Below are 27073 nucleotides of genomic sequence, written 5' to 3'. Positions count from 1 at the left end.
GTTTTTCAGTGAAAACGTTTTACATCTTTTATATGATATTCTCAATGTTATTATTGTAATTTTCATATTGTATTTCCTGTGGATGTATGTCTCTTTAAGAGGTGGTTTGTGTGTCTCCGGGGGTGGAGTTTTCTCTCCCCCGGTCTCATATAAATTTCCTCCTGTACAGGTTCACTTTTAACTACGACTAAGGGCAGATGGTAGGCCTGATACGCGTGAGTTGATCCTGTGATTTTATTGCATTGTCTGTGGATTATTTCGAATAAACTATTCAGCCTTTTTCACTTCAACCTGTCTTGGTCTGCGGATCCTTCCTTGCTCATAGGTTGCAAAATATAGGTGTCCCCAGTATAGGTAGTTAGCTATAGGTGTCCCCAGTATAGGTAGTTAATTATAGGTGTCCCCAGTATAGGTAGCAAGTTACAGGTGTCCCCAGTATAGGTAATTAGTGATAGGTGTCCCCAGTATAGGTAATTGGCGATAGGTGTCCCCAGTATAGGTAGTTAACTGTAGGTGTCCCCAGTATAGGTAGCAAATTATATGTGTCCCCAGTATAGGTAGTTAATTATAGGTGTCCCCAGTATAGGTAGTTACTATAGGTGTCCCCAGTATAGGTAGCAAGTTACAGGTGTCCCCAGTATAGGTAGTTAGCAATAGGTGTCCCCAGTATAGGTAGCTAGCTATAGGTGTCCTTTCCCCAGTATAGATAGCAAGTTATAGGTTCCCCCCAGTATAGGTAGTTACGGTAGCTATAGGTGTCCCCAGTATAGGTAATTAACTATAGGTGTCCCCACCCAGTATATGTAGCAAGTTACAGGTGTCCCCAGCACACAGAGGTGGAAAGGGGGCCCAACTTCCCCCTCCTTCTGCGCTCCCCCCTCCAGTTTTTAGCGCAGTGGTGGCAGCAGGCGGGGAAGGACTCACCTCGTCCTGGTTCCAGACGCCGGAGCAGTCTTCAGTCTCCAATGCTTTTCACCATACTTCCAGAAAAGGGGGCCCCCAGGTGAGGGAGGGGGGAGTTGGGCCCTCTTCCCACTGCTGTGTGCCCAAGCCCCCCTTTCCTGCGTGGCTACTCCCTCCTGCTGCTCAGCGGGGCCTGGGAGGGCCCATATAAAGTAAAGGAGCTAGGCCTACCGGGAATTCTCCCGTGTTACTGGTGGCCCAGTCCAAACCTGATTAGCTACAGTATATGGGGCATAAACCACTGCTACTCATTTTCAACACCTCGGCTTCTCCACTGACTGAAAGAAAACTCTAACACTCATATTTCTGTTAGAAACACTGTGGAAGGACTGTGTTTTATATGTATATAATAAATGAAATAAGCTAGTTAGAATAATGGTGTGTAATTCTTGCAAAATATTCAACTGGTGACCTCTGCTGATATCCCCACTAGCAAGAATCCTTGAGGTTTGAATCAAAGCCACTTAGCATCAAAATGAACGGGGCCTATATTACACAAATGTAATGCAATGTTTAATGGCAAGGTAGTTTTTCGTGCAACTGTTTGGCTCCCAGGTCACATGAATGGAGTGTCTGTGTGCCAAAACAGCCTGGTACTGGATCCACTTGATTTGAGGTAGCGTCTGCTGTGGGGTCACACTAAAGGTAGCCATACACTGGTGGATTTGCCATTAGATCGACTAACTGACAGATCCCTATCTGATTGAATCTGATCAGAGAGGGATCGTATGGCTGCCTTTACTGCAAACAGATTGTGAATCGATTTCAGCCTGAAACTGATCACAATCTGTTGAGCTGCTCCTGCCGCCTGTCCCCCCCGTATACATTACCTGAAGCTGGCTCCGGGTCCTCTTCTCCGCACTGCACCGCATCCCAGCATCCCGCACCGCATCCCAGCGTACACTGTGTCACTCCGTGACCAGGAAGTTCAAATAGAGCGCCCTCTATTTGAACTTCCTGGTCACTGGAGTGACACAGGAAGTTAATGTACGCTGGGATGGAGCAGGAACAGAGCGGTGCAGCGCGGAGAAGATGCCCGGGAGCCAGCATCAGGTAATGTATACCTGTATCGGATCGGCCGCCGCTAGCGACGCGCTCCCTACCCGCGGGCGATCGACGGTAATTTCCCGCACGGCGCGATCGACGGACCGATCCAATTTCGGGAGGAAATCGGATCGGCGGGTGCGTTTAGCGCAAACGATTGGCAGCAGATTCGATCCCAGTGATCGAATCTGCTGTCGAACGGCGGCAAATCGGGCCAGTGTATGGCCAGCTTTACATTGTGTGTTAATCAAGCACATAATTTTCCTGCACACAGCGTGTGGTCACCAGCGTAATACCGCAGATGTAGACAATGTTTGGGAAGGGGAAACAAGTGTGGTGTACGGGAAAGTAAAACATGTAGTAAATTTTATTTTCCTGCATGTGGGAATTGCTCTAAATGTGAACCAGTCCATTAATTAACATGGGCTGTCACATCTGCAAGGATTATGCAAGCAGGAGTGTCCAAGTGTGACGCCTGCCTGAGTCTCAGTTTTTTACTGCCCCCCCCATCTTGCACTGCAACACTCTAGCAGCCCCCTAAAGCGTGTTGCAAAATCCCAATAACCTGCACTCTCATTAGTATCTACACTTTACTTTAACGGGCGTACACACGTCTGATCTCTACAAACGACGGGTTTTGACTGATCTGCTCGGCGGATCGGTCAAAGTCAGCCTTATTAGCCTGCTGACAGACCGTACACACGGGGACACTGTCGTCAGAACGGCCGCCCCACGGGCGGGACTGACCACCTGTCATTTGAAGAAATCAGGCGTGTGTATGCACCTTTACACTTTACTCACTGAGCTACAGTCAGGGACACTGGGAGAAGGGAGATTGGTATCTCAGCCTCACACAGAGGAAGTGACATAACAACCAGATGATCAACTAGTGACGCACACACTACAAGCGATTCCTATGCGATTCACCTTATCTAATCAATCTGACTGATGATGTGTCTCCAACAGTAGCTGATTCCTGTGCGATCGAGTGATATCTTGCATCCTGCTCAATCAACTAAGCTGGTCGATTCTACATGAAATTAGACACTTTTCATTGATTAGGAATTCTGGAACACACTCGATTCCCTCTTTCGATTCTCTCTTGATTCGATAAAATGATCGAATCGAATGGTCGATGTACAGCAAAATCGCTAGATGTATGGGCACCTTAACTCAGCTGGTGAGGAGATTCTCACCTCAGACAAAAACATTGCTAATCTTGCAAAAATAATTTATGACAGTAACTGAAATATGATTAATTTGCAATAGTGCCATTTCAATGTACACTCGAAGTAGTTTAAAAGGGAGTTAGTGGTGGACTTACCTCTCTATAGAGGACTCGTTTTGGTCAATTTTAAATAAAAATCACTTTATAATATACTCCAATGTGCGATGCGTTTCGCAGGTTTAACCTGCTTCATCAGGTAGAATTAAGGCGTAAACGAAGCTACCGCCTGCCATGCATGCTATAGGGATTTGGATGCGTGCTATGAAAAACTGCTGCATACTGTCCAGAATCGCACCGTCATGCAATTCGGACAGCATGCTATTGAACGAATAGGCAGTGTTTCCCCATCTGGCTCAGATGTAGGGAAACGCTGCATGTTTAGACATAGTTGAAACAGGCCCTCAATGATGCCCCCTATGGCGAGGAAGTGACCATGAAGAAAGTTTTCACAAGCACTGCCATAGATCATTAGTGCGTCAGTGAGTGGGCTGGAGCTAGATAATCCTTAGATTAAAGTATCATATGGGCTGGTTAGAGCTGTTGTAAAATTCATATATAAATAGTCCTCATTTATGCTGAGCCTGTGAAAATCACAGCCGGGAATTCCGTCAGTGTAACTTGCATGCATGGAACGAGTGACTCTGTACTGCACACATCAAGGATATTACATGAACAGCTTGTGGATTTACATCCCATTATACAAAAATGTATTAATGGCTTGTCACCTGACATGACATAGTCTATTATTACAGGTGTCCTCAGTTACATAGAAGCAGATGTCCACACTAATAAATTATGTCTTGTTTTATTTAACAGCTACAACCTGATTGGATGCTTAAGTTGACTGCATCAACTTTGCCCCAGTTTTCTTTACTTTGCTCCTGTATGGATATATCTCTATCGACAGCCAGCTATAAGGACCAACCACCTGCATAATGCAGGCAATCATAGACATTTAATGACAACTGACATGAGAGGTCAGCACTTTTCCAGGAGTTAAAGGACACTTGAAGTGAGGAATGTGGAGGCTGCTATATTTCCTTTTAAACAATGCACGTTGCCTGGCTGTCCTGCTGATCCTCTGCCTCTAATACTTTTAGCCATAGACCCTGAGCAAGCATGCAGATCAGTTGTTTCTGTCTGGATTAGCTGCATGCTTGTTTTAGGCCTATGATCCAAACACGACTGATGCATGAGGGGCTAAGGGGGCTTGCTACTTTCAGGAGGTGCAGAGTGAGGCAGCAGAAGCGTCATATGTTACCTGTTTTCAGCAATGCTACACCTCCTCCTCATTCCTTTTTTTCAGCCACAACGAACAGTATAACTGCTATCAGCTCTCATTTGTGCATCTCATCTGACATGCATATTGGAACATGTCATGTGACATGCATCAGGCACCGCAAGGACTGTACTACGCCGTTAAAGAGATAAGGATGTGTAGCTCCGCTGAGAACAGGTAACATGTCTTTGTAGGGGGACCCAGCCAGCTCAGTTTTGCTGGGGGGTTTTGGTGCGTTCTTGGTTACACATGAATGTCATAATGTAGTCAGCAAAAACGTGTAATTTTAGCACCTCAATCGCTTACAGAACAATGTGCACATTTTTCACCTGCACGATCTAGATACCTATTGCAGGCAGGGCATTAGGATGAAAGAATCCGTTGCAACACATTTGAACTTGTGTCCAGTTATATGGGTAGTGTGCTAACACATTGCATGATTGCTTAAAGGATACATGAGGCGAATAAAATTATAGCAGATTTACTTACCTAGGGCTTCCTCTGTGTCCTTCCTTCAACCCACTCTTCTGGGATCCCTTCCATAGGAGGAGTCTGCACGCTCGCGCATGCACAGAAGCTGCTGATCCGCCCGCTATGAAGAGAGCCCAGAAGAGCAGCTGAAGGCGGAACGCCAGCGAGGGACACAGAGGCTTCTGGGGCTGGAGGAAGCCCCAGGAATGTAAATCTGCTATAATTTTATTCGCCTCATGTATCCTTTAAGACAACTGGGACTTATTCACTAATTTCCTCCCACATCCTAAAAACATACAGATAAGTTAATTAGCTTCCCCCTAAATTGGCTGTAGACTATGATACATGCACTACATGATAGATACATAGACATATGACTATGGTAGGGACTAGATTGTGAGCCCCTCTGAGGAACAGTTAGTGACAAGACAATATACTCTGTACAGCGCTGCGTAATATGCGGTGCTACATAAATAAGACAAGACAAGACTTAAATAAATAAATAATGGGCAGAGCATGATTTACCAGGCCTTACGCAAACTACATAATGCTTATTATGTAGATTGCGTAACACAGATAATACAAGCAAATCACGTATTATGTGTATTACATGCATTATATACACTACATAATTTATTTTAGATTGTTTGCATAACACTTGGTATAATGTGTAATGCGCTCTCCTCATAGCGTGAACGAGGCCTAAGGGCCGGTTCACATTACAAAATGCGGACGGCCACGCATGCGGAACGCAACGCGTACGAACGCACGCCATCCGCGTTTGTATGCGTTGCGGGGCTGATCCCATCACTGAAAAGTGAATGGGACAGCCGCGCATTATTGCATAATCTGCGTGCAGCATGCGTTCCCGGACCGCACAGGTCCGGAACGCATGCAGTGTGAACATCAGACAGTGCACTCTATGCACTGTCTGATGTGGTGCGTGTCGGGCCACCCGCACGCGTTTCCAAAACGCGTCTGGAAACGCGTGCAGTCTGAATGGGCTCTAAGTCTGTTTTAACCACTTCACCCCAAGGGTTTTTTTCCCTAACGGACCAGAGCAATTTTCACCTGTCAGCGCTCCTCCCGTTTATTCGCCAATAACTTTATTACTGCTTTTGACAACAAAATGATCTGTATCTTGTTTTGTTTTTTTTACACCAATTAGGCTTTCTTTGGGTAGCACATTTTGCTAAGAATTATTTTATTCTAAATGCATTTTAACGGGAATAATACAAATGAATGTATATGGCCCGTGATCGGGGTCATGCTCATTCATTACAGGCATTGTGATTGGTTAGGGGTTTGGTTTTGTTGGTTTGTTCCCCTTCCCCATTTACGGATCTTTGTGACCCGACAGTACGAGCGGCGGAGGAAGCGCGCACGCAATGCATTAAAACATCCTGGAGCTGTTAAGAGGCTCCAACAGGACATTTTAATGTGGCAGGCCGTAGGTAACTGGTTAACCTATACAGAAAACATGAATTAAACAGAACAACATGATTGCAACCAGGTTTTTAGAAACTCGCATAAACACATTCATGCCCTGTTTCTCCAAGAATGCCCCTCACAGAGGATTTTTGCACAATACACTGATTATGTCTAGACACTAGAACAGAATTAGAGAAAAATTTCCAAATACACTTGTCCCCGTGCCAAATGTCTACAGAAAGACTTCCTTTAAATCCCTGTCGTGTCTATGGGGCATCTCCCCAGCAGGGACTCAACAGCAGCAAACATCTTACAGGCTCTATAGCTGTGTACACACATCAGATATAAATCTTTGGAAAATAAAGATGTATAGATTTGGCGGGAAGGTTTGAACATTGGCTTGTTTTAATGATGTTGTACACAGGCAAACAATCGGTTCATGCAAAAGACCCAAGAAATGGTTTTGTAGTCCATTTACTTCCTTCTTCTTCACGTTTGTGCTGTGCACACACAGGTTAAGCAACTTCTGTGGAAAGGACAGTTGTCAGAAAAAAAATTGGCTACACTGAATTGGACAGATTAAAAGACAAACATCTTTCTTTGTTATATTTTTAGGCCGTTAAGTAATTTATTTTAGAATACAGAATATTTACAAAGATTATCTGCCGATTGGTTGTTGATCGTTCATTTCAAAAGACTTTTATCTGCTGCGTACATAGCTTCACACTTCACTATCCTATTTTTCTCAATAAGTGTTACATTTAAAAGAGTATTTTCACTTTTCTTAAAAAAATAAATAAAAGTACTGTTGCTGTTTTTTACCCTGTAAAAAGTTTCCCTTTTTTAATACGGCCAGTTGAAACCTGCATTGAAATATGACTCTAGGCTTATTGGATCTGCAGTTCTGCTAACTCCATCCACTCGTGCTGCCTAGTTTGATATATAATCCTCTTCCCTTTTAATACTTGAACACAAACAGCAACTGTCTTGTCTCTGCACACAAATAGACACCTTAATTCAACAGACAGGAGGTGGGGGTGAGAAGCAACATAGCTTAGAGGCTGGACAGAAGTTCCAATCCAACAAGGCTATTGAATTTTGACAGTTTTTAGCTTTCTGGATTAGAAAGATGAAAACCTCTTTTTCTGGATTAGAAAGGGGAAAATATATCAACAGTATAATGAAATCTTGTACAGTCCCTATAATTATAGCAGTAATGAGTTCTTTGTTTGTGTTACGCAATTGCTTAGTAATCAGCCGTTACTTACCAGGGAGTGAGTTAAGGTGGCCATAAATGAAGCGATTTTGGACAGATCTGATCGGAGAGAAATCTGTTGAGCTCCATAAACCGAAGGCTGATTCCCAATTGAATTTCAGCATGAAATCTTTCAGGAATTGGTGTAGTGACATCAGCCACGTGCAATACGCCGGCAACCATATAGGGCACAAATGATGAACAAGAGTGCATAGACAGTGGTGGACAGGTAAAGTATTAATGCATGGGCATCGGGGGGGGGGGGTACATGTACATTTGGGGGGACGCGGACAGGGTTTCCACCGCATTCATTGTTTATGATTATCGCATGCCTTTACCATTTGCAGCAGATTGAGCATTTCGGCCTGATATTTTCCAGCATGTACGATCAATACATACATGGTCAATCGCCTGCCAAGTCTACAGATGTATGGCCACCTTAACTCTCAGCTTCTTAGTATGCCAGTACACCTACATATGTGGAACGAATGCATAATTGCAGTAATCCCAGCTAGCTGTAGTGGTGTAAAGACAGCAAAACATTTTTTCACATTCTACTTTGTGCAGATTTATGACTAATAGAATAATGCTGTTTCCCTGCAGTACAATCACGGCCTGACAAATTTCACCTGAAGTACCAGGGCCGGAAAGTTAGTCAATGGGAGCTTGCGGCCGCACTACTGTTACCACTGGTTAGTGGGGACATCAATTAATGGGAACGCAGTCCCCGATTCAATGAATGCCAGCATCTATGAGACGCCTGCATTCATTGTATCTTCCTGTTGTTACTGTGCATGCATAATTTCTGATTCACGTCCTTACTTACGTGAATCGGAAATTATGACTAAGGACATCTTGTGGGCAAATAGTAAAACTACATCAAAAAACATTTTATTCACTAAAAATACCTACATTTACATCTAAAATTAACAATTTGCATGCAAATTGCAATGCCAAAGTATTCGGCCCCCTTGAAGTTTTCCACATTTTGTCACATTACTGCCACAAACATGAATCAATTTTATTGGAATTCCACATGAAAGACCAATACAAAATGGTGTACATGTGAGAAGTGGAACTAAAATCATACATGATTCCAAACATTTTTTTAATTATGGATAATTATTCAGCCCCCTTTGGTCTGAGTGCAGTCAGTTGCCCATAGACATTGCCTGATGAGTGCTAATGACTAAATAGAGTGCACCTGTGTGTAATCTAATGTCAGTACAAATACAGCTGCTCTGTGACAGCCTCAGAGGTTGTCTAAGAAAATATTGGGAGCAACAACACCATGAAGTCCAAAGAACACACCAGACAGGTCAGGGATAAAGTTGTTAAGAAATTTAAAGCAGACTTAGGCTACAAAATTATTTCCAAAGCCTTGAACATCCCACGGAGCACTGTTCAAGCGATCATTCAGACATGGAAGGAGTATGGCACAACTGTAAACCCACCAAGACAAGGCCATGTACCTAAACTCACAGGCCGAACAAGGAGAGTGCTGATCAGAAATGCAGTCAAGAGGCCCATGGTGACTCTGGACGCGCTGCAGAGATCTACAGCTCTGGTGTGGGAATCTGTCCATAGGACAACTATTAGTCATGCACTGCACAAAGTTGGCTCTTATGGAAGAGTGACAAGAAGAAAGCCATTGTTAACAGAAAAGCATAAGAAGTCCCGTTTGCAGTTTGCCACAAGCCATGTGGGGGACACAGCAAAGATGTGGAAGAAGGTGCTCTGGTCGGATGAGACCAAAATGGAACTTTTTTGTCCAAAATGCAAAACGCTATGTGTGGCAGAAAACTAACACTGGACATTACTAAGAACACACCATCCCCACTGTCAAATATGGTGGTGGCAGCATCATGCTCTGGGGTTGCTTCTCTTCAGCAGGGACAGGGAAGCTGGTCAAAGTTGATGGGAAGATGGAGGAGCCAAATACAGGCCAATCTTGGAAGAAAACCTCTTGGAGTCTGCTAAAGACTTTAGACTGGGGCTGAGGTTCACCTTCCAGCAGGACAACGACCCTAAAGATAAAGCCAGGGCAACAATGGAATGGTTTAAAACAAAACATATCTATGTGTTAGAATGGCCCAGTCAAAGTCCAGATCTAAATCCAATCAAGAATCTGATGCAAGATCTGAAAACTGCTGTTTACAAACGCTGTCTATCTAATCTGACTGAGCTGGAGCTGTTTTGCAAAGAAGAATGGGCAAGGATTTCAGTCTCTAGATGTGCAAAGCTGGTAGAGACATACCCTAAAAGACTGGCAGCTGTAATTGCAGCAAAAGGTGGTTCTACCAAGTATTGACTCAGGGGGCTGAATAATTACGCACACCCCACTTTGCAGTTATTGATTTGTAAAAAATGTTTGGAATAATGTATGATTTTCGTTCCACTTCCCACGTGTACACCACTTTGTATTGGTCTTTCATGTGGAATTGCAATAAAATTGATTCATGTTTGTGGCAGTAATGTGACAAAATGTGGAAAACTTCAAGGGGGCCGAATACTTTTGTAAGCCACTATATATCTATATATTTACATAAAAAAAAAACCAAATAGTTGCCTTAGGGACTGAACTTTTTTTAATGGGTATGGAAGAGGGTATAAAACTGTAATTTTTTAATTTGCGGGCTTATAATTAGGGATGGACACAAAACTGAAAAAAATGCACCTTTATTTCCAAATAAAATATTGGCGCCATACATTGTACTAGGGAAATATTTTAAATGTTGCAATAACCGGGACAAATGGGCAAATAAAATGTGTGGGTTTTATCTACAATAGAATGTTTGTTTTATTTTAATATTATAATGGCTGAAAACTGAGAAATAATGATTTTTTTTTCCAATTTTTTCTTATTATTCCATTTAAAATGTATTTAGAATAAAATAACTCTTAGCATAATGTACCTTCCAAAGAAAGCCTAATTGGTGGCGAAAACAACAAGATGTACATCAAATTGTTGTGATTAAGTTATTGGTGAAATAATGGGAAGAGGGCTGACAGGTGAAAATTGCTCTGGTCCTAAAGGGGTAAAAACCCTCAGTGGTCAAGTGGTTAAATTAATACTAAAGTCCTGGTTCAGGTTTTTTTTGTAATGCATGTGGTGAAAAACATTGTGATTTTTAATGCACAGAGTTTTGTTCATTGAACAGAAACCATTTTTGCTTTATTTATTTTTTTATAACCCTGCTAGTGGGGACTGCAATGCTGACTTACTGTGGTAATGTCAAATACTGACTGGTTGGACTGAACAGCAGTCTATAAATTGTTCAAATCCCCCTCCCATCATGACCCACTGGAAATAGTCAGGCAGTGGCTACAGTTTTTCGCTGTTAGCACAGAGCTGGCCTTGCAGACCTACTCCTTATGCTGCACAGGAGAAAACAGAGGGAAGGGGTGGGCATGGTCAGGTAATGGCTCTGTGCAGAGGAAGCCACTCCTACTTTGCTCACAGCTCTATACCTTGTGCACTCATCTCTGGGCAGGCCAGGATTTACATCACAGGAGCCTATAGGCGCAGTTGTCCTGGCACCGTAGTCTTTGCCCTCCATGAACCTACAAACGCCCACCGAACTGCACCGCAAGTGTGCCAGCTGGCCCAGCTGTCACTTTTCCCTTAGTTCCCTTGTCATAATAGGTAGCTTACAGGAGCCCCTTAGTATTAGGCAGCCAGAAGTACCTGCAATATTAGGTAGCTAGAGGTGTCCCCAACTGAAGGGAGATCTGATCAGTGGAATGCAGAGAGCAGGGAGAGTAACCTCTCATTTACACTCTCATCAGGACTCTGCATAGGTAAGGCAGGAAGGAGGCGCTGGGGAGGGGGGTGAGACGCCTTTCCATCATCAGGAGCCTGTAGGCACGTGCCTACAGTGCCTTATGGTAAATCTCTGGGTTATGTGACTGACTTTTCCAAAGGGAATTTTTCTGGAACAGCTGTATCAAAGATGAAAGTTCCCTATTCGCCTTTACTAACAATGAATATTCTAAGACGGTAAAGTAGGGCATTAATGGCATTCCATTACAGAATGACTAGTAGTAATAACAATGTAATGATAACACAGATTTTTGTACTGCAGCAGTGTAACCCTTTGAAGCTCCATACATATAACTCTTAAAAACTAGAATAGTAAACAATCCCAAAGTTTATCTAAACTGCATACTTAGTGTACAAGAACCATCATTTTAGATGAGTTATGGCCATTTATTCTGAGTGGTGCAACATATTGTATACATATCACATGACAGGATAATACCTTCCATCAAAGCGATGCTTCAAGAAGTCAAACAAGGCTTTCTGCATCATGTCTGTGACCTGCAGGTAAGACAAGAATGATCTCAGCACAGCCTTACTATTGGCATACAGCCAGATGGGAGATAATGCATATGCAGGAATAGTACAGGGTGGTGTATCTGTGGAGCCAAGAACTTAACCCTTTCCAACAGTGGCGTCCCTACCATAGTGCGCAGGGGGGCGGGGCGCACCGGGTGTCAGACACCCAGGGGGGTGTCACCACGACCCCCCACAGCAGGAGGGAGAAGCAGGGCTAGAAGGAGGGGCAGTGGGGGCAGCGGTGGGGAGGGGGGAAATATCCCCCCCCTCCCTCACCTGGGACCCCTCCTTCTGCCTCTCTCCCCCTCCAGAATAGCGGCGACAAGTGCGGGGCGGCCGGAGGCGTATGAACAATTACTCACCTGATTTCCGCGTTCCAAGCGTGGAGCGCAGCGTCATGACGTCACAGGTCTCTGTCTTCAATGCCGCCCACTGTGCTTCCTGATTAGTGGAAGCACAGTGGGCGGCATTGGAGGCGGAGACCTGTAACGTCATGACGCTAGGAACGCGGAGATTAGGTGAGTAATTGTCTATACGCCTCCGGCCGCCCCAGCACTTGTCGTAGCTATTCTGGAGGGGGAGAGAGAGGCAGAAGGAGGGGTCCCATGTGAGGGAGGGGGGGGATATTTCCCCCCTCCTCACCGCTGCCCCTTCTTCTAGCGCTGCTTCTCCCCCTCCTGGGCATCTTTACTGGGGGGGGGGGGGGGGGGAACTGTACTAGCTATACTGGGGGCAGCTATACTGGGGGCAGCTATACTGGGGGCAACTATACCAGCTATACTGGGGGCAACTATACCAGCTATACTGGGGGCAGCTATACTAGGGGCAACTAAACTAGCTATACTGGGGGCAACTATACCAGCTATACTGGGGGCAACTAAACTAGCTATACTGAGGGCAACTATACCAGCTATACTGGGGGCAGCTATACTGGTGGCACCGTGGCAGCTATACTAGGGGCAACTAAACTAGCTATACTGGGGGCAACTATACCAGCTATACTGGGGGCAACTTAACTAGCTATACTGGGGGCAACTATACCAGCTATACTGGGGGCAACTATACCAGCTATACTGGGGGCAACTATACCAGCTATACTGGGGGCAACTATACCAGCTATACTGGGGGCAACTAAACTAGCTATACTGGGGGCAGGTATACTAGCTATACTGGGGGCAGGTATACTAGCTATACTGGGGGCAGCTATACTGGGGGCAACTAAACTAGCTATACTGGGGGGGGCAACTAAACTAGCTATACTGGGGGGCAACTATACTAGCTATACTGGGGGCAACTAAACTAGCTATACTGGGGGCAACTATACCAGCTATACTGGGGGCAACTATACCAGCTATACTGGGGGCAACTATACCAGCTATACTGGGGGCAACTATACCAGCTATACTGGGGGCAACTATACCAGCTATACTGGGGGCAACTATACTAGCTATACTGGGGGCAACTATACCAGCTATACTGGGGGCAACTATACCAGCTATACTGGGGGCAGCTATACTGGGGGCAACTAAACTAGCTATACTGGGGGCAACTAAACTAGCTATACTGGGGGCAGGTATACTAGCTATACTGGGGGCAGCTATACTGGGGGCAGGTATACTAGCTATACTGGGGCAGCTATACTGGGGGCAACTAAACTAGCTATACTGGGGGCAACTAAACTAGCTATACTGGGGGGGCAACTAAACTAGCTATACTGGGGGCAACTAAACTAGCTATACTGAGGGCAGGTATACTAGCTATACTGGGGGCAACTATACCAGCTATACTGGGGGCAACTATACCAGCTATACTGGGGGCAACTATACTGGGGGCAGCTATACTGGGGGCAACTAAACTAGCTATACTGGGGGCAACTATACTAGCTATACTGGGGGCAACTATACCAGCTATACTGGGGGCAACTATACCAGCTATACTGGGGGCAACTATACTGGGGGCAGCTATACTGGGGGCAACTAAACTAGCTATACTGGGGGCAACTAAACTAGCTATACTGGGGGCAGGTATACTAGCTATACTGGGGGCAGGTATACTAGCTATACTGGGGGCAGCTATACTGGGGGCAACTAAACTAGCTATACTGGGGGGGGGGCAACTAAACTAGCTATACTGGGGGGCAACTATACTAGCTATACTGGGGGCAACTAAACTAGCTATACTGGGGGCAACTATACCAGCTATACTGGGGGCAACTATACCATCTATACTGGGGGCAACTATACCAGCTATACTGGGGGCAACTATACCAGCTATACTGGGGGCAACTATACCAGCTATACTGGGGGCAACTATACCAGCTATACTGGGGGCAACTATACTAGCTATACTGGGGGCAACTATACCAGCTATACTGGGGGCAACTATACCAGCTATACTGGGGGCAGCTATACTGGGGGCAACTAAACTAGCTATACTGGGGGCAACTAAACTAGCTATACTGGGGGCAGGTATACTAGCTATACTGGGGGCAGCTATACTGGGGGCAGGTATACTAGCTATACTGGGGCAGCTATACTGGGGGCAACTAAACTAGCTATACTGGGGGCAACTAAACTAGCTATACTGGGGGGGCAACTAAACTAGCTATACTGGGGGCAACTAAACTAGCTATACTGAGGGCAGGTATACTAGCTATACTGGGGGCAGCTATACTTGGGGCAACTATACTAGCTATACTGGGGGCAACTAAACTAGCTATACTGGGGCAACTAAACCAGCTATACTGGGGCAACTAAACCAGCTATACTGGGGGCAACTATACAAGCTATACTGGGGGCAACTAGTTTCACTGGGGGCAACTATACTAGCTTCACTGGGGGCAACTATACTGGGGGAAACTACTAGCTATACTGGGGCAACTATACTAGCTAATACTTTAAATTACAGTTAGCTCCGCCCTCATCCGGTCATGACCACGCCCATTTTTGCCGCGAAGCACGCCGCAGGTTGTGGCCACGCCCATTTTTTTAGGGGGGGGGGTCTTTTAATACCCAGCACCGGGTGCCAAATGCCCTAGGTACGCCACTGCTTTCCAATATTATGTCAGACCATGGCTTCAATCCACCATTACTGCTTTCGGTAATGCAGAAAACAGATGATTTTACCAATCACTTTGCCTAACACCAATTCACTAAGGGTGTTACCACACTGAAAAGTAAAATTACTGACCAGTGAGGTAAATTACCAACTTGTGCGATAAAAACCTCAATAATGTCAATTCACAAACATAAAAGCATTCTGTAAAACAAATAAAATGTTCAGTATTTTAAGAGCAACCTGAACCTGTTGGTAACTAGAAATTAGCACAAGTAAAATGGACAGACTAAAGGAGAAAGCCAATAGGAAGAGCCACCCGGTCCTGCTACTCATACTATTTGATCCGATGCGCTACTGGGCGGGACATCAGAAAGTGGAAAACCCACAAAAGCATGAGGAGACATTTAAATAGGCTATTGTGTATCCCTTTAGATGTGCATATCTATATACTGGTACACAGAAGAGGACCCTCTAGTGCAGAGGTTTCAAACTAAAATACAAAGTGGGCAGAGATCAAACACTGTGATCAATTTGCGGGCCAAGTTCGATGACTACTGGGCACCTCCCTCCCTTATAAAGTTGCTTGGTGTCTAATGGCCCCCCCCCCCCCTCCCTCGCCTAAAAAGTTCCCTGGTGTCTGGTGGTCTAGCTCCCTCCCCTATACAGTTCCCTGGTGTCTAGTGGCCCTCCCCTATACAGTTCCCTGGTGTCTAGTGGTCCTAGTGATATAGTGCTTCACGTCTAGTGTAGCTTCCCTGGAGATCTAGAGTGAGCCAAACATAATGCACAGTGGGGAAACCACTTGCAAGCCAAAATTTGATGACTCTGTGAGCCAGATTTGGCCCATGGGCTGGAGTTTGACATGTATGTTCTAGTGGCATGCATGCACATCTAAAGGGATGCAGTAAGCCTTCTACTATAGTAAGCTGGCAGGAATGGCTCATGCAGACCACTTGTAGAAGAATCACAGCTTGCTGCAGAGATCTACTCTACAGCTGGTAACACTTCTACATTACTGAGCAGGTTTTAGTGAACTGAAACAACATTTTTCGGTATATTAACTATAACCGCATGTGTGAAAGTCAAAATTAATTTGGGAAATAGTCTAAAATGATGAATGTGATATTTCACTGACCTAATTTTTATACCAAACAACCCTTAGTGATGTCTGATATTGGCATTTTCCAGTTCAGGCTCAATGTCGAACATAGTACGACATAGGAAAACATGGCTGCCAAAAGGGGCGCTGTTGCTGGATAAAATCTGGCTCATGGTCAGCCTCTTTAGATCAAAGTATGGGACAAAGTCCTACACTTTGATCCCCACCGGTCCCATCCTCCGGCGCGCCACATAATTTAAATATTACAACTCGCCACTAGGAACACCATTGCCAGATCTAGTCTGGCACATTGTCAGTCTATGTGGATCAAAGTGTCGGACAAAATCTGACACATTGATCCCCTGTAGCACCATGTTGTGCTCCATAATTATGCTGGTGTGTGTGCAGTGGGGGCGGAGCTACAGCGCACAATCTAGTGATCCTCAGGAATCACTGAAGATGCCTTAGTAAGAAAAGCTCAAAGTCTTTCTGGCTTTCTTACAGATTTCCATCTGCCCTGTGTGCAGTAACAGCGTATCGGGAGCTATAAGCGGCGAGTGGAGGGGCCTTCCTAAGGGCGGGCAGAGAGGAGGGGCCGGGGGAACTGCCACTTCCTCCCCACACATAATTGACGTTCTGCTCAGTCGGATATTACGGCTTAGCAGAGCGGGAGACACAGGAGGCGCTGGAGGGTGAAGATGGTCCCATGACATGTCACAGCACCACAGATAAAACACAATTAAAAAGATGTTGCGCAAAACCCAGTTCAGGGATACTTTAAGCTTAGCATTATGTATTCATATTACCTCATAACCTTTCAGCGAGGGTCCAACTAAAATGATTGGCCTCATAGAGGGAACCACATCGTATGGTGGGATGTGCTCTGTCTGTAAAAGAGATATGGCATTACACCTCTGTACATCTTACGTTCTCATAATGCAAGCTCCACATACACCAGCACTTCGGCATATAAGGCTAAATTCACAGGGGGCATCACCTGTAAAAGCAGGAATGCGACAGAACGGGAAAGTCATGCCGCACATTATCTGCGCATTGCGTTGCATACAGTCAATGAAAAGTATGTTTCACTAGCACTGGTAATGCGTGCCATTAAACTTCATCACACGCACTGTGGACATCCCATTGCTTTTGCATTGCAGTGCGCCGTTCTGCATTACTTCCGTTACATCGCACCGCAACTCCCCCACTGTGAACGTAGCCTTAGCCAGTCACTGACACTACACAACATGCTCTGTCTATGGCACAAAACACCACATCGCAAGAAGCCAAAGCACACACAGCTACTTACTGACTTCTGCCTCTGTTTAGCTGCATGTAAGTAATGAGTGAAGTGGAGAACAAAAACAGTGGGGCAACAGATGAACGCAAAGAGAAAGGGAAGGGTTAAAAGAAAATAGAGGGTGAGAGGCGATAAGGAAGCAAAGACAGGTAGGGGGAAAAAAACACAAATCGTGCATGTTATTGCTGTAATTACAGAGACATGCATATATATATAGACATATTATTTGCCTCACTGAAGATGATGTTCATTAAATAAAAGCTATTATTCCCAAGTCACATTGTAAAACATAAGCAGAAGTTTAGCTAACTCGCATGGGGAACACGTTCCTTCCTTCCAAACATGACATGTTCACATTTGCTTTAAAAATGTATCAGAAATGTTGTAGTGAGCATAGTAGTGAGAAGGAGGCTAGTGAGGAAGGAACACACCATAGTACCCCATTCTTACAGTGCATTGTGGAGCCATGTTTAGGACTGGCTACATATGCAAAGAGAGGGAGACCTTCCAGTGGGGAAAAGAACATAGTGGTAGACTAACCCAACATCAAAATATGCCAGTCTACAGCAGGTCTCCAACAGCAGACTTCCTCCTTACCTCCCAACTTTTTGAGATAAGAAAGAGGGACACTTAAGCCACACCCCTAATCATGACCATGACACACCTCTAGTCACACATACCATGAAGATTTCGTAGGAAAAATAGGTTGTTTTATAATTCAAACCATACTAGTCCTTTATATCCTGACTTATTTTCCTTCATATTCACATATGAAAACAAGAAATATATCAATAAGTCATACTTACCTCCCGTGTAGTCTACTCCTCAATCTCTCTCTCCTCTCCCGTGTCCTGTTTGTCCACTGGGATCAAGGGAATTCTATGTCCTCCATTTTGAAAATGGCCATTACCCCATAACAGCTTTCTGGACAGCACACCGTTAAAATGTAACATCACCCACTTCAGCCATAGGGAAACATGGACATTACCTGGCAAATCAGCTGTCATCTCAGCTATAATTGACAGCAACTGATATATAACTGACAGCAATTGATATATTTCAGATCTGACAAAATATTGTCAGAACTGGAAGGGATCATTGTCAGAAGAAAATGGTGAGCTTCTGAGAGGAACTGATGGCAAGGTAACTATGTAATGTTCATTTGAAATTACCTCATGTGTTTATTTTAAATAATTTTACTCAGTTCAGGTTCCCTTTGAAGGACAGGAATAAAGTGTAATGTCAATTTTTCAGTAGACACATTTTTCAGTAGAAAAATTCATATATTTACATTAATTTGTAAATCAGTCCTGAAGGAGGGACAAATGAGGAAGGAAGAGGGACAGCTATGCTTCATCTAAAGAATTCAAAACCATTCGGCTTGGAAAGAGCCAAGAACCCTGATGTTCTGCCTCAGCTTCCTCCTTCACACCACCAGGTTTTCCTATGACTGTCACCCATATAGGATGAATAAGACAGCTGGCTGTCCATTTTATACCAGATGGAATGATACTTGTAAGGAACTATGGGGACTCCTCCCATTACGGTAGATTGACAAGCTTTACTAATGGTGCAGGAACTGGGGTCGCAAATGCCCATTCCCTCCAGTACACCTATGGCTGGCTTATAATGCCTTCCCCATCTTCCCCCAAATACATAGTAAGCATATGCTGGTGGTGTCAACTCACCTGTTGGTGTATTCTTCCTACCTCCTGTCCCCATGGCTCCCTCCCTGCAGTGTCTGTGCTTCCATGACCCACTGACATACAACATCAATTTGAACATACCGGCATTAATCAGTGAGACATTTAGCACCTCCCCTTCCCCATACATAATTACAAAAATAATTACAAAGCTGCTGGTGCTGCCTGACCAGCCACCCCCATCTATTCCTGCCAATCATAAAGGCTAGACAGATCCCTAAAACAGTAATCATGCTATGTGTATTCTTCTCATAAAAAGTTATAATTGCTTGTTCCTCCAGTTCACTCCCTAAGCTCCGCGCCCACCAACTTTTAATGCATAGCTCAGTTCCCTTGCAGAGAAATGGTGTGGCGCTTCTGTGGCACTCTCTATCTCAGATACAGACAGTGCCATGGCACTTCTCTGCAAGGGGGCGGGGCTATGTGCCTGAAGGACACAGGGCTTGGGGAGTGAGCTGGAGGAAAAAATACTTTTTATGAGAAGAAGATGCATAGAATGTTTGTTTTACGCTGAATAGTCTCTTGTCAATTATTGCGCTCTTGTATCTATTAATTTTCAAGGTTGTGTTGGATTATGGAGGAAAGGGGTGGAGTTATCTTGTGAGGAGGTGGGAAGCAGAGTTAGGAGTGGGGCAGGTCCACATTCAGCATCAAAGCCCGAGGTCTGTAGCTGCACCACTGAGCTTTAGCACTTGATTTGCCCATAGAATGTTTGGATGAAAAGCACACTTCCTATCTGTGTAATCTAGCTTCCTGCTTACAAATACATGGATGTTGACACATTCACAAGCAATAAAACAGCTTTACAAATGTTAGTCTCAGTATACTTATTTTACACAGTTGCAGATTTGATTCAACATCATTAATAGTCATGCTGAAAACACATCAAACACAAGTCTTATAATGTTAAGTGTAAAGTCACAGTTTCAGGACATTTGTCAAGCAGCAGGGAGGGCCGTTCATAGTCATAGCAATGCATAGGGAAGGGGCGGGTTACCTTCTTAAAGAAAGGGCCTCGTTTGGTGGCCGCTGGGGGGGTTGTTACGCTCCCCGTGCTGCTCTGGGAGGAGTGCTGAGCAGCCGGAGGCTCTGCTTCCTCATCCTCTATATCAACAGCATCTAGCTCATAACCTATGGGGGATTCTGGGGGACCTAGAGAATACGGGGCAGGAAGGGGGTGACAGGAGTTACATGGCAGGAAAAGAAGTAAGGAAGGGGAGACAGAGGGTCAGTTTTGCAGATAAATAAGGGAAGGGTGAAACAATAGTAAGGAAACACCAAACATAAAAGTTTAAATAGTGGCAATAAAAGAATAATCAAACAATGGAACATATTTGGGGTGAAAGAGGGGGGGGGGGGGGGGGGGGGGAGGTCGGATAATGACAAACAGTGGATGGAAAGAAAAGAAGAGAAAAACCAAGATAAAAAAAAGAATGAATTTGAAAAGAAAGACTGTGCAACACATGGGGAATATGATGAATAATGAGTTAAAAGAGATGGAGATGGATTTTTCAATCTGCCTCATATGTGATCCATATCAACCCAGTACTGTTACAGGGTGATTTCTTAGCGTACATGTCAATGAGCGACACGGTAAAAAGGGTGCCGGAAATTGCCACCTGTAGAATATTGGTAAAATTACCGATATTCTACTACTTATATCCAATAGTAAGACATCAGTAATCTTTACCAATATTTTACTATGACCTAACTTTACTCTAACACGAGCCCTCCTTCTTGATACCCAACACTAGCTGATCACCCTTATGCTGTCTTACCCTAAGACTCTCCCCCCCCCCCCCCCCCCACGACGCGTAACCTTAAAACCCGCTCCCTAGTTGCCTGACCCTACTACCCCACTGACGATGCCTAACCCTAAAACCCACCATGGTGATGCCTAAACTTGAGACACCCCTGGCGTTGCTTATCCCTATAACCACCCTGACTAACCCTACAACTCCCCCGGTGATGCCTAACTCTAAAACCCACCACGGCGATGCCTAACCTTAAGACCCTGCCTGGCAGTTCCTAACCTTAACCCTCCCCCCTACAAGGGCCCCGCCAGCAGCTCACCCTAAAGATCCCATCCAACCCTATCCACTGACACTGATATTTTGGGCACCAACCGTCCGTAGTTTGCTAATATTCTGGGCTACGGGGCCGCCCACTATTTTATTGGGTGCCGCGGGTACTGCTAATTGCAACTATTAACAATGCAGCCTATGGTGGCGCTCTATTTACCTGTTTCAGTTTGCTTGGGGACTGCATTTATGTGCCAGACTGTAGGAAGAACTGTTATTTAATAAATCCAAGTTGTTCTGTGTGTATTAACGAGAACTTCTTGCTGTAGGTTCTGCATGCGACTCCTATACCACAAACTCACGTTCAATGACTTTTCAGCAAGCCTTTTGGTATTCTGATATGACCCTGGTGATGGTTGCAAAGTACTGCTGTCTTTGATGTATGTTCAACAAGGTCCTTAAAGAGGAACTCCAGTGAAAATAATGTAGTAAAAAAAGTGCTTAATTTTTACCATAATTATGTATAAATGATTTAGTCAGTGTTTGCTCATTGTAAAATCTTTCCTCTCCCCGATTTACATTCTGACATTTATTACATGGTGACATTTTTACTGTGGGCAGGTTATGTAGCTGCTCCTAGCTGTTTTGGCTGTTACAGACAGCTGTAAACAGCCATTTCCTGTCTGTGAACATTGTTACATTGTGGCAGTTTGCCCAGAGTACCGCGGTCCCAGAGCTTCTTGTGGGAGGGGTTTCAGCACAAAATCAGTCATACAGCGCCCCCTGATGGTGTGTTTGTGAAAAGCATTATATTTCTCATGTAAAAGAGACATGGCCTGACGTACCACTGCTACGCCGATGACACACAGCTATACCTGTCCTTCAAACCTGGTGGAACAGACCCTACCGCAAAAATAAACTCTTGCTTAGCTGAGCTTCAGGCATGGATGAATGATAACTGGTTGAAACTGAATGCTGACAAAACTGAGGTCCTGTTTGTCCAAAGCCAGTGCTCGCCATCAAAACAGCTCTATCCTAAAGCAACACCAATCAGGATTGGGAATTCAGACATAAACAGCTCCAACCTTGTGCGCAGCCTTGGCGTGCTAATCGATAGGGAATTGAGTTTCAGAAACCAAATTTCATCTGTAGTTAAATCTTCCTTCTTTCATCTGAAGAACATTGCAAAGATTAAACATCTGATTCCCCCAGAGGATCTTCAAACCCTAGTCCACGCCTTCATCACATCACGGCTGGACTACTGCAATGCCCTTTATGCTGGCCTCCCCAAAAAAGACCTGCGTCGCCTGCAATTAGTGCAGAATGCTGCTGCCAGATTGCTAACAAACCAGCCTCGCCACTGTCACATTACACCGATCCTTCGCTCACTGCACTGGCTACCAGTAGAATGGAGAATACTCTTCAAGATTGGACTGCTGACATTCAAATCCCTGCACAATCTGGGCCCTGGATACATGAAGGACTGGCTGAAGCTGCACCACACCTCTCACAACCTCAGATCAGCAAGTTCTATAAACTTGGTCACTCCCAGAGTGCACCTCAAAAAATCTGGAGACAGAGCCTTCTGTCATGCTGCCCCTACTCTTTGGAACTCCCTACCACACCCAGTAAAGACAGCACCATCCCTGGAGCTATTCAAATCCAGACTGAAAAGCCACCTGTTTAGCCTGGCATTTCCAGATTTATAAAATTCTTCCTCTGTACCACGATGGTCGGAGCCATGCTTATGCGCTTTGAGTCCCACGGGAGAAAAGCGCTTTACAAATGTTATTTGTTGTTGTTGTTGTTGTTGTAAAAGGGGGTATCAGCTACTGATTGGGATAAAGTTCAATTCTAGGTTGGAGTTTCTCTTTAAATTATAGTTATATGTAATTCCAAGTCATAAACTTGCACATAAAGAATACTGTGTTGCCCATGACAACCAGTCTCCAGTTGTCATTTGTGTTTTTACAAATCTGAAAATGAAACTAAGTGGTTGCCATGAGCAACACAAATATGTATTTTTCCACATATGATGCATGAAGCCTACACCTACCATGTAAGATTCAATTCCCTGCAGTACAATTCTGAGAAGACAGGGAACATAGGAGTCTGGCTGTTTACACCAGCAGCAAATACTCGTGCAGACTGGAGGTTACAGTGAATGTAGGATTCACACATCATTTTCATGTGATGAGTGTCATTGTGGATATACACCAGCAATAGTTCATGTGATATGGCTCATGTATGTAATACAGCCCTTTACACAAGGATTCCACTTGGCTTCTGGACCTGTCGAACATACTAATGCACATAACATTGTTCATATGTGAAGTGCTATAAGCTACATCAACCAGATTTCACTTTGCTGAAATTGGATAAGATAAGTGAAACAGTTTTGTCAACACATTTATTCAATATATTCTATAAGGGCCGGTTCACACTTGCAATAAAAACGTACGTGTTTGGAATGCTTTCTGTAAAGGACAAAAAGGTATGCACGGAGCGTAATGTTAGAAATATTGGCCACCTTGACTTGCAAATAAAAAAGGGATCCACTGGATACGTTCCTGAAAACTGAGTGGAGAGTCCTAACTTGGTGTACAGATTTATGTGTGAACCAAACCAAACACATGCAAAACTGATACAAAAACTGACAGGACTGGACCAGACTCGAAATGTAAACTTTTTGTGTGTGAACACAGCTATACTGTAGAAACCTATACAAAACTGACGCCAACTGTCAATAACTGACAGGGCTGGACTCGTTTTCATGTGTGAACCAAGCCTAAAGATATATTTAATATATATATATATATATATATATATATATAGATATATATATATATATATATATATATATATATATATATATATATATATATATATATATATATATATATATATATATATATAAACCTCAAAAAATTGTGGCCAAAGAATGGCAGGTGGCAAGCGGTGCTCCATCAGCCATACAAACCCCCAAGGTTCTTAACAATGGGACAGTACCTTGTAAAGGAGGGTAAGCAAATGTCAAGGACAAGGGGTTAATAAATCCCCCAATGATGGTGCATTATCATGCGGAGAACTTATGAGAAATCTCAATGCCCACTGTAATAAGGGGCTACCTGATTTCCACTCTCCCCTTCAGGTAAGTAGGTAAAAGGTGTCCCTACTTTACTGATGTTTCATAAAAGAGAAAAAAGTATTTGAATAAAATGCAAAAATAAAACCCAGCACCATAATTTGTGTATATTTACCAATAAGTCTTTTTGATCTATATATTTAGTTTGTCATGTGTACACTTCTTCATATGTATACTTCTGTCTTTTGAGCTATATACTTCTGTATATTTCTTTCTTTGTATGTGTTTTTTTTCTTCATGTGTAATTCTCCTGTCTTTATACTTGCTGTTGTTCTATTTTTGCTCTGTCATGCTTTGAGGCTGCTGCTCTGCCATTCATACTTTCTGCATCCCATTGCAACACTGGCCTGAAACTAGAGCACTGCCATGTTTGAATTCCTTTGTATGGTTTCTTATTGGACCGTCATCTGCACTTATGGAAATCATCAGTGGGAAATTAATATAAGCAGAAAAATCAAAATCATTCCCAGTGGGGAATGTAACCTAGTGTCAAGTTTATTTCATGGAAATTATATTGAAAAGCACTGAATAAACCAAAATTTTAATTAACAGGAAAAAAAACAGTCATTTCTGTCACAGCATTAAACAAAGTGCACCTGTCTTCTACATGCAGTTTGAACTGCTCTCATAGCCAATATGTAACATTGACCAATATAGGAGGCATAATTACATATAACAAATAGATAGCAATAAGTGAGGCTTGATAGGGAGTTGCGTTACCTTTAAAGAGCAGGTGGACAGGATCTGTTTCCTCACCTGTGGCTGGAGGGGTTGGTCTCCGTGTACCACTGACCACATCACCTAAACTATTGGAGTTTCCAATGGATTTACTACAAATGGACAGAGAAAATGTAAGGCAGTGTAGGGAGAACATACAGAGTAAGCATATGGGATTAGCGTAAACAGGGGGAGGAGCTTATACAACAGTATGAAGGAGCTGATTATGTCATTACCTGGTACTAAGTCGGCTCTGTCGCATCTTCTGTTCCTGCAACATTCTCATGTGTTCCAGCTTCACAGGACTGGGAATAAAGCCCACCTCACAGCCCTCCCGTACTGCTCGCCCGATCCACCAGTCATTGTTGTATTTCTGCAAAATCATTCCAAAGAGCACAAAATGGTTAAACAACAGCAATTTGAACCTCTTCACATCCAGACCGTGGTTCCCCCTTACGAACCAGAGCAGTTTTGACATTTTAGCTATGTCCCTATTTAAAGGGAACCCGAGGTGAGAGGGATGTGGAGGCAGCCATATTTAGTCAGCCAGGTCAGAGTACCTGATCTGCTGCATGCTTGTTCAGGGTCTATGGCTCAAAGTAGATAAACAGGATCAGGAGCACAGCCAGGCAACTTGTATTGTTTAAAAGAAAATAAATATGGCAGCCTCCATATCTCTCTCACTTCGGGTTCCCTTTAATCAGCAATGACTTTATCCTTACTTATGACACCTAAATGAAATATATATTGTTTTTTTTTTCCAAGGCAAACTAGGCTTTCTTTGTAAGGAATTTTTCCCTCAAACAATTTTTGTTTTCTATGCAGTGTAATGGGGGAAAAAACACATTATTTCTCAGTTTGACCAATTTCAGTTTAAAAATAAAAAGTTCTACTATAGATAAAAACAAACATTTTGTCTGGTTATTTCTACAGTTTGTCACAAAACTTAGATTATGTTCCTGTCACAATTTTTGAGGAGGATATTTCATTACAAAATAATGCTACTGTGTGTATTTTCAATATGAACAAGAATAAGAAATTAAAAGCATTTTTTGTGGTAAAAAATCAATCTTATTGGCTCAGGGAACGTATATTCCCTTTCACCAATTAGTTCTGCAACAGATAGTGCCAGTGGTGTGCACAGCAGCAATGCCCAATCATGCACAGCTGTGCTTCAGCTACAATATGTATATCTACGTCCTTGTGGCTTAGACAAAGTCACAGAGAACATAGGTATACTGTAGTGGTTGATAAAGTGGTTAAACATTGGCAATTATATGTATATGATAAGTTTATCTTCCCATTAATTTGTGGTTAGTATAAGGCCCAGGGTACAACTACATATTACGGGGTCCAACAGTTAATGGTTGTAAGCCCAAATCCCTGCGTCCCATGATGCATCTCTCCCTCTTGAAGCATTTTACCACAACCAACAATATAATTTTAACTTCTGCACTTAAATTCCCCTAATGCCTGGATTACCTTTTTAATAAAATAGCCCAGATCCCTATGTACTCCAGGCAGCACTCATATTATGGCATTCATTCCATAGTACTGCCTACTGAGTGCGCTCTAGTGGCTGCCTCGCAAGCGCTTTGAGTCCGACAGGAGAAAGGCGCTATACAAATACTACAAATACTGCCAAAATTCCCCACTTGCTTCCTGCAGCCCTCTCACATTATACAACCCTATATTCCTTCCCCAAGCCTGACATATTATATACCCCCCTCTCACTCCAGGACCCTTTCCATAGCAGCAGTCTACACTCCTCAATGACAATCTCGCTTCCAAATACCTCTCACCATCCTCACCAGCTCCCTCCCAGTTATCAGGAAGAAGACTGGGGATGGGAAATAACAAATGGGGAAGAAGGAAGGGGCTGTGCCTTATGCTGGGAACACACAATACAATTTCCCGTCTGATCGGTGGGAATTGGACGATTATTTCTGACATGCCTGATCTGTTTCCGATCGAGAAAGTGATCGATTTTGTGAAGTTGTCATCGGAAAATCACTCCCTTT

At 43.8% G+C, this 27073-nt stretch overlaps 1 protein-coding gene across 8 annotated transcripts in view; it reads right to left on the bottom strand.

Moving 5' to 3' along the window:
• The window catches only part of CACNB1 (calcium voltage-gated channel auxiliary subunit beta 1), a 154923-nt gene that overhangs the window by 37032 nt on the left and 90818 nt on the right, over positions 1 to 27073 (bottom strand). For 3 of the 8 annotated variants that reach the window (XM_068262723.1, XM_068262725.1, XM_068262727.1), the window contains 5 exons: positions 25289 to 25425; positions 25056 to 25165; positions 20167 to 20321; positions 16973 to 17053; positions 11934 to 11992 (listed from right to left, as the gene is read on the bottom strand). In XM_068262723.1, coding sequence (XP_068118824.1) covers positions 11934 to 11992; positions 16973 to 17053; positions 20167 to 20321; positions 25056 to 25165; positions 25289 to 25425 — 542 coding nt within the window. Of the gene's footprint in view, positions 1 to 11933; positions 11993 to 16972; positions 17054 to 17475; positions 17496 to 20166; positions 20322 to 25055; positions 25166 to 25288; positions 25426 to 27073 lie in introns of all 8 variants that reach the window. The other 5 variants (XM_068262728.1, XM_068262730.1, XM_068262724.1 and 2 more) reach the window with 3 other exon arrangements.

This window comes from Hyperolius riggenbachi, chromosome 12, assembly GCF_040937935.1.
Source record: "Hyperolius riggenbachi isolate aHypRig1 chromosome 12, aHypRig1.pri, whole genome shotgun sequence".
NCBI lineage: Eukaryota > Metazoa > Chordata > Amphibia > Anura > Hyperoliidae > Hyperolius > Hyperolius riggenbachi.
Note: the sequence above shows the minus strand (reverse complement) of the source record. Positions and strands in the feature narration are given on the sequence as shown.